This window comes from Propithecus coquereli, unplaced genomic scaffold, assembly GCF_000956105.1.
Source record: "Propithecus coquereli isolate 6110/MARCELLA unplaced genomic scaffold, Pcoq_1.0 Scaffold48, whole genome shotgun sequence".
Lineage (NCBI taxonomy): Eukaryota > Metazoa > Chordata > Mammalia > Primates > Indriidae > Propithecus > Propithecus coquereli.
Window position 1 is genome coordinate 4,868,998 of NW_012150618.1, and position 8,833 is coordinate 4,877,830.

Consider the following 8,833-nt stretch of genomic DNA (forward strand, 5'->3'; position numbering starts at 1 on the left):
AAATTGTATACACTCATATTTTTAAATATCTATACTGCAATGATTGTTTTTACTTATTCTACATGTAATCCAATTGTCCTCCCTTTAGAGTGTAAACTGCATAGTAACTGAGACTAAGTCTTCAAATTTCTTATGCACAGTTTTTTGCAGTAAATCTTCACGTAGAGCTATCTATTGTGACGGCTTTTCATTTAAACTATTTACAGTTGTTTATTTATCTACAAGGTAGTATGTTCTCAGTATTTCATTATATATATTGAAATGTAAATAAGACAGAATCAAGAATGAAGTCCCATACCCCTTCACCAGCAAACTATATACTGGTTAACTCTGGTGGTCACTCAGCCCAAGAACACAGAACTGGGATGCTAACATAAATTAGTCAGAATCCCAGAACTAATGGATAAGCTTGAAAGGCAGATTTAATCTAATAATTTTACATGTAAAAGAAAAATGACAACAATAATATTAATAACTGTAAAGCATAAAAGGAAAGAGATATGGCTTAATTGCAGCATAGAATTTTTTAAAAGACTTTGGGGTACTAATTGATCTAAGATCTACTTGAGTCAGCTAGGATGGTGGAGAAACTAAAATTCAGAACATATGGGTGAAGAAACTGGTAAGGTACGGCATAAAAGGGAGAAGATTCATCGACGGCAAATGTCACATGGAAGGGAAGTTTGTATTGTTTTGGATGACTCCCAGTCATGGGTGGAGAATTGGTGGAAACTTCAAGGAATCCGTTTTAGGTCATTATATAGAAGAACTGACTAAAAGTCAGGTGTAATTCTGCTTCTGAATTTAACTCCTATATTCTATGACTCTCTTTAAAAACTCTGAACACAATCAGAAAACTTTGAGCACGGGTAAGCATGTAATAGTGGTGTTTTAAGCATTCTTAATTGGTTGGCCTGAATAACCTTTCACATTCCTGTACCTTATTATATGTTATAATACAACAATTTATTGAGGTAATTTCCCTTGAAATAGGTTGCAATCAAGACAAGAAAGGTATAAAGTTACAGATGCATAAATAGGAAATATGATACTTAGTAGATATAAAATTATTATATGTAATTGCATTAGTTAAAGTAATAGTTATCTTGTGTATTTATGACTTAGGTGGATAGTCCTCTGATGCTATTAGACTTTTCTTATTATTTTTTTAAATTAGCAGTTACTTTTTATTTATATTTTCCCAAAGAAAATACAGGCTGTATAGATACTAATTTCAAGAGATATATTGGAACAAGTAGTTTTTCTACTCTCAGATTAAAATATAACAAGAAAAAAATGTAATGTGCAGTCCATTATGTAGCCACTAGTCACATATGACTACTTAAATGTAAAATAATTAAAATTAAATAATATGTAAAACTGAATTCTTCACACTCAACAGCCACATCTCAAATATTCAATAGCCACACATAACTAGTGGCTACCATGATGAACAGTACAAATATAAGAACATTCTGTAGACTTTTAAATTAAGTTTTACATTAAACAGAAAGAAGTATTTTTTAAAAATCGGATTTTGAAAAGAAGCCAAAAAAGGCCAATTTTACATAAAATTTAAGCAAATGCCAAAAAATGTTACACCACAATGAAAACCTAACTGTAAATAAAAGTCCACCTTAAAGTGAACATTTGCATAAGGGAGGGAAGCAGCATCACTAAACCCATTATCATATCAATACTCATCTGACTTCAGAGACAAAATACTAAGACAGAAAGGCTAAAACAAATGAAAATGTATCCAATGAAAAAAACTTCTTTGAAGATACAAACTGAAAGAATATCCTTTATTGGACTTGTTCAGTGCTTTGAATTTAATGAACTAGAATCATTTTTAAGTATTGTTTCCTACAAACTTTCAAAATGATAAATTTGGTTTTTTGATTGAGGAATCTTCATTTTATTAGAAGAATGAAATACAATGTCCTTGGCCGAGATACTCTTCACAGAAGTAGGCTATTTCTATACTCTATACTTAGCAAATTTAAAGACTCACATTCTAGGTGAGCAGCTTGCTCCAAAGTACATTTAAATTTTATTTGTGGATAAGGCTCTATTACTTCAATACTCCACCTCCCTCTTGACAGATCTATCTTAGCATTCCCCTAAGGAACCAATTATGAACAATTTCTGGGGAGTCTATCACAGATAACTTTATGTGCTCTGATTCTCTTTTATGTCAGGTAAACTGGCAGTTGTTATGGCCAGAGGACAAGTGTGGTACAAATGATGTGATAGAAGATTGAAAAGAATGTAAAAGAATATAACAACTAAATTCTAACTGGTTAAAAACAAAAAAAACAGAAATACCTCCAAGCTATATAAATATAAAATAATGTTAAAAAAATTAGGACATTTAAAAAATGTGATTGTAAAGTCATCAAAATTAACTACAGAAATGAAGGTACAATAGTTCAGTCACTTAGTGCTTTTGATGTTAACTATACTAGGTTAACTTCTGATATAAGAAATGGTGATAATAAATTGACTAGGAAATGGCTGATTTGGAAAGGAGAGGTGAAGGTCACTGGAGGTCCCAGAAATTTCTAAGTTCCAAATTATCAATATCCAGACAAACTTGCTTCCTTGCTGAATATCCTTAGATGGCAGAGACAACATTGATATGTGGTCTTAGCTGCTACTTGACAGGGAACTGTCACCAGTAGGTGACCCCATCAGTCTGGAAGCAGGAAAATTACTAAACGATCCAAGAAAGCGCCTGTAGGCCAGTACACAACGGGTCCCTGAGAAGCAGGAGGGCAAAGCCTCAGAAAAAAAATGAATTTTCAGTTGGAGTTTACACAAAGGAGCTTACCCAAAATATCTTTGCAGATAGAAGAAAATAAAAGCAATTTAGTTTTCACAGATGTTATGTCTGGTAAGAGAAGTAACTAGTTTCTTTTGAGAAGAAACAACATATTATATATAAATGGCAAGGTGAATGGTGTAGTCTCTTGTCAATAAAATAAACACCAAAGTTAGCTATGATGCTGTTGTATGAACACATTCCAGTCTGGATGGAATATACGATAGAGACATTATCTCTGCCATACAACACCAATCAGAAGGAAGAAAGAAAACATAATAATCCAAACTGACACATGGATGAAATTGTAATACGAGTCCTTCCTCAAGAAGATTAGCAAACAGAAGTCCAATTAATTTTCCAAAATTATAATTCTAGTTCTCAGAAAGCACCCAGTACCAGCAATTATTTTCAGCAATGTGATGCAATTGGAAAAGAGATTCAAGGGGGGCCTTCTACTCCCCTCTTTCTCCAAAATAAAATTATCTTATAATAAAATATGGAAAATAAAACTACTGTATAAAAATGATGAAATATTACTTCTTTCTGAAGGAAGAACGTACACTTCTAGTGTCAATTATCCAGCTCAATGGGGGAGAATTATTAAATATTTAAATAAATCACATTCAATCTATAATTGCCATTCTCTTGGATGGAGAGATCCATCCAATGCTGATATTCAATACATTTTTAACTTGTGCTTTCAGGATGTTCCATCTAAGCATGAGAGGAAACTATATTAAACATTTAAAATGTAGGAAAGATTAATGTTTAAGATGAAACATTAAAATGTAAGGAATTAACATCTGAACTTAATTTTGTGCCTTAAAATAGTAATGAGTTTTCAAAAAGTATGGAGTTCACGATTAAAAATTAAGATTCAGAAACCTGAGTCAGTTGTTGGAAGTCACAACATCACAGCAGAAAGTTTTGTCCAAAAACAAAGTCTAAAATTATAATGTGTAATTCTAAATTGTTTTTATTTGTTCTGAATTTATTTATTTCCTTTTAAAATTAAAGCATCTATTTTCATTAACAATAACCATATAGCCACTTCAGTAAGAATGCTTGTTAATTTCTATAATCAGACTTCACACCACTAACTGAATATTGTGGAAATATTAAAAGAATATAAAGCCATACCTATGGCCTTTTTAAAAATAATATGATTTTAAGAAATATGAATGCAGCAATATCATCAAGATTCTCTTCTATATGCCAGCAAATAATAAATGATAATCTATAACCAGGGCCTCAGTTTCTTCATAAACCTACTGAGCGAGTTAAGATGATGAGTTAAGTAGATGAGCTCAAAATCTCATTTTATCCAAAAATCCATATAGTCTAAGGTGAAGGGAATAAAGAAAATCTTTGTATAAGAAATTCCTTGAGAATTCACATGTACAAGTCTCTGGAAAAATCAAAGCTTTTAACCATAGGTAAATATATTTCATTCTAAAAAGCCATTTTAAACCTGATATCTGCTATCTTTTTATTAGCAATTTATAATTAGTCTAACTTTAAATTCTAAGGTGCAAATTCATTGTGTAGAAGAAAAAGATCAGACACTGAACTTAAATTCAAGAGGTCATCAGTGCTATTTCATATAAAACAAGATAATTCTTGGGGGAGTGAGGGAATCTGGATAATTTTAGCATATGAAGGAAGAAGAAAATAAATGGTGTATATTATTTACTTTTCCGTTGTAACTAAGGTACTCCAGAATTTAAAAATATGTGTTTCCAATATGCCGAGAGAGATGGCTGCATTAATCCTACTTTCACAGGGAAGTTTTGGATATGTAATAAGGGGCACAAGAGGACAAAGAAACACCTTCCACTGTTAGAGACAAGATAAGCCTCCAAGCCCAACTTGTGAGAGAGTGACATTTTTTGCTAATCACTCACACTGGATTAGCTCATTAAGCCTGGAAAATCATAGCCAGTCACTGAAGGGCAATATAACACCTTGAACAATAAGCCTTCCAAACACAAACTCAGCCTGTGAGGCCAAACAAGCATCTAAGTCAAATCTACAGCTGGACACTTTGCATGGAGAGTTGGATATACTTTCAGCTGCTACTATCCCCAGAAACACCATAGGATGTAGTTTCCTACCTATAATCATAAGGGAATGAGGATAGAAGGCAATGCCTGGGTGCGTGTGTACTGAGAACGGTAACGTCTGTTCCCCACAGTGCCAGAAAAAAACAGGAATGATACTACGGTTCCAGAAGCACATCATGCAATGCCCTGGCTTTCTCAGTATCTTTCTTTCTCCAATATAATGCCTACCTTCCGTGTGGACTGCGGAGACATACGTCCAATTGTAACGTTTGACGATGTCAAGCATCGCCCTTGCCTGCAAAGTGTCAGAAGGGACAACCCTCAGGAAGTATTTGTACAAAGTTTTGTCACTCAGGTCGATGCTTGTAGCTGAATAAGCGATCTGGGGGATGTCGAAGAGCTGGAGCAGGTTCTGCACTTGAATCGCTACAGAGCTGGAGCCAGGACCGATCACACCCGCGATGGGCTTCTTAGTCCTGCCTGGGGGGAGGGACTGGCCATCAGGCAGGCACCGGTTGAGCCCATCCTTTTCATCTCGAATGGAAATCAGAGAGTCCCTGATGAACTCAATGCTCTGTTCCAGAGCCACAGAAGAGTGCCAGCAGGAGTCCCGGATCTCACTGCCCAGAGTGATGTTGGGCAGGAGGACCGGGTCAGCGTTGATCTTGTCCAACGTGTGGAACATGGCCTCCACCCTCTGGATGCCATACTGCTCCCTGATCTCCCCACACTTCCTCTCGGGCACCTTCTCAGCCGGAGGCTGGTGGTGGACTGAGAAGAGAGCCCCGATGATGACATCTCCGTCCATTCTGGCCACCGATCGCTGAGACGAGGCTCCGGCCAGCAACGCTTTCCTGCCGGGGCTTCTGGGGAGAAGGGACATCTCCAAAAAGATTGCCGGTACGAAAACCAAGAGGAGCCGGACCATTGTGGTGAGGACGCGGTCCACAGCCCGCCAGCCGCGTTCCCACGCTGGTCCCGCCTGCAGGCTGTGGGCGCTCGGCACCAAGACGCCCGACGCTGCCTCTCGCGGCTTGGTCCCCTCGCCAGCACTGCTCGTCCAGCGCCTTCGCCGCCTCCACCTCCGGCTCCCTCCCCGCCGCCTCCTCCTGGTCCTCCACGACCGCCTCCACACACTGGAGGCGTTTTTTAGGGGAATTCGAATCCCGGTTCTTCACCGGTGCATCACGGTAAATTGATCAAAAGTACAATGGGCGTCGTGCTGGCAGCGGCGAGCTGGACGCTGCTGACAAAAGACAGAGAGAAAATCAAAGCCCTGTCACCAGAGGACCTGTGTTAAAACTCTGGGGTCAGTGATGTTAATAGCTGTCCCGTCCATTTCGTTTCAGCAAGCACGTCCTGGTACCGGCTGCAGGGGCGGCTTGTGAGGCAGCTCTGGTCAAGGAAGGTGGTGTGTCTATCCCCTGAGTCCTCAGAGGTCGAGGCAGCGCAGAGCCCCACGGACCTGCCTGCTCCTCCAGCCTCAAGTCACTTCCTGGTCCCCAAATACCTATCATGCTTTCTGACCTGGTGGGCGGCAGGCCAAGGGAAATGAGAGGAGGGGAGGAACTAGGTCATTCAACGGAAGAGAACTTTCCGAATTTGAAAAGATCAACTTTTTCCCAGAAGAAAATTTGGAAACTCATTTAAAGGTGGAAGTTCTACTTTAAAATAAACGTGAACAAGCGGTGCACTTTTTACTTTAACTTTGAGGGGTTGAAGAGACCCTGGCATACAATCCAAACAGTAAATATACATTTGCCAGCTTGAGGAAAATCCACATTAGTTACTAAGGCAACGACTGGTAAAGTCTCCGTATGTAGGAGTTTGGTATGTTCCCCCCCTAAGAAGTCAGGCTTACTGTAGACGTGCAAGAAGAAGGGGTGCAGACAAGGTAACTTGTTTCCCGCGATGGGGGAGGGGACTGGAGGGGCTCCTGCACTTGCCTAAATTCGAATCTTTAGCCTTTGCCTAGTTGCTACCAAGGAAACGGAGGGGAGCTTCCCGGTTGCTCTCCCCGAGGCAGCCTGAGCCTTGCCGCCTTCAGGACCCTGGACAGTGCCGGGTCCAGCCGCCGAGCCATTCCCCCACCGGGCCTGCAAGGGACGCTTTGAACAGTGAATGGCAATTCCTTGACCCCTCTTTGCTCTTTCAATCCCCATCCTCCGCGATCTTTACACACACGCGCGCGCACACACACACACAAACACACACACACACCCCTCCCCTCGCTTTTCCACTAGCCCTCCACCCTCATTCTCTTCGCCTCGCACAGCTTCTGCAGGTACATACTCAAACCCAACCGCTTCGGGTACAGAGGCGCCAAATCTCAGCCGCCTGCGGGGCTGAAGTTGGCTCCCTGTCTCGTTCCTTCTCGGCTCCCTTTTTCAAGGTGAGAGTCAGATGAAAAGGGGGCTAGGGGAGCGGATGGGGAGAGCAGAGGACGTGAAGCAGGCAAAAGGAGGAACAGAACCCAGGCACCCGTGGGTCCCAACGCTTCCCGGGGATGCAGGACTAAAAGAAATAAACGAGGATGCGCCTGGGACCGGGAGGGAAATCTGATACACTGGGACTTTGGCTGCCGTTGTGGGTGGGTTTCACCGCGAGGAAGTGTGCGCTCACCTGAGTCTGTTTGGAGGATATGGACTTGAGACGTACCTGAGTCGGGGTAGGTAGCTCTATGGTCCCGGGGCCACAGGACCACGGCCGCGCTCGGTTTGCAGACGCCTCAGCTCTAATCCAGACGGTGTAAGGATGCGATCTGGGCTGTACACTAGTGCCCTCTTTCTTCAGCACTATTTTACCGCAAGGGAAAAAAGAGGGGGAGGGAAGGAAGGAAAAAAAAAAAAAAAAAACAGGTCACCCAAGGCTTGTCTATTATCTCATGCATAAAAATCAGTCGTTTGATAAAGGGAGGAAGGGAGAAAAGCTAGGGAGAAGTGGGGAAAATTAATTCCTTTACTGCCATAGGGGTCTTAAAAAAGCTGCCAGTTATGTGAATAGTCAGATCTGGCCAAAAGAGTGGAGAACCGCCTAGGCTGGTTTTGGGTGGATATGTTTGTATATATCTGAGGGACTTAAATATATTTCCTCTCTCTAGAAGTAAAATCCCTACAGAGGGAAACAGAGTGTAAATACATGTGTAGACATCTAAGGGAAGGCTCTATTAGTAGGTTGCAAGGGAAAAGGGGACAAGGGTGCACTGGGTGGGAGTAGGGGAAGAAGGGCTTGCACATCATGAATTAAGGTAAACCAAGTGAAGACCAGGCAAACCGTGGCTGCATTTTCAGGTCAAGATGTAACTAAATTGAGAATGGAAGTCAGGTCACATGAAGACACTGTAGTGACAAACACTTATCCAAATTCCTCCCAGGCTGCCATCACCTTCCTGACAGGTCTATGGTGTTGCTTCTTACTGTGTGAAAAGTAGAAGTTAAATCACATTCCTCTGGGAACATGTTGGCTGAGCAGAATGTTTCCTGGCGTTTTCAGAGGGAAAAGACAAGTGACACTGTGTCTTTCCACTCCTGTTCAAAGCTTTCTATTTGTGTCATCTGCAGAGCAGAGAGATCAGCTTATGTGAGTCCCTTATGGGTCAGCTTATAATCACCTTGCTCATGTCATTGGTATGCTGTGGAATGGTACCATGTCAGGCCAGAGGGGACAAACCACATGAGGCAGTTTCAAATACTTGCAGTGTGTTCCATGAAACTCCAGAAAGGAAACAATGCCTCCAGTCAAGAACAAAAGGTCTTTCTTGTTCTGGTTCTAGTCTTTTTTCCCAAGTGTCAGATTTTTCATAGACAATCTAAAGAAGATAGAATTTCTTTTTTCTTTTTCCACAAATAATGCACTGAACCAGATACACACGCTTTAGACTAAAAGATCTCAGTTCAGGAAGCAGCCACATGTTTACTCAAGGAAAACAGAAAAAGTAAGCTCC

General features: G+C 40.8%; 1 protein-coding gene across 3 annotated transcripts in view; it reads right to left on the reverse strand.

Moving 5' to 3' along the window:
• GRM1 (glutamate receptor, metabotropic 1) overlaps window positions 1-7,554 on the reverse strand; it is a 496,050-nt gene extending 488,496 nt beyond the window's left edge. The window contains exons 1-2 of one of the 3 annotated variants that reach the window (XM_012655533.1): window positions 7,513-7,554; window positions 5,119-6,133 (exon numbers count right to left, since the gene is read on the reverse strand). In XM_012655533.1, coding sequence (XP_012510987.1) covers window positions 5,119-5,818 — 700 coding nt within the window. In that variant the 5' untranslated portion in view covers window positions 5,819-6,133; window positions 7,513-7,554. Of the gene's footprint in view, window positions 1-5,118; window positions 6,134-7,512 lie in introns of those variants that run through there. The other 2 variants (XM_012655532.1, XM_012655534.1) reach the window with 2 other exon arrangements.
• Between the last annotated feature and the right edge of the window lie 1,279 nt (window positions 7,555-8,833).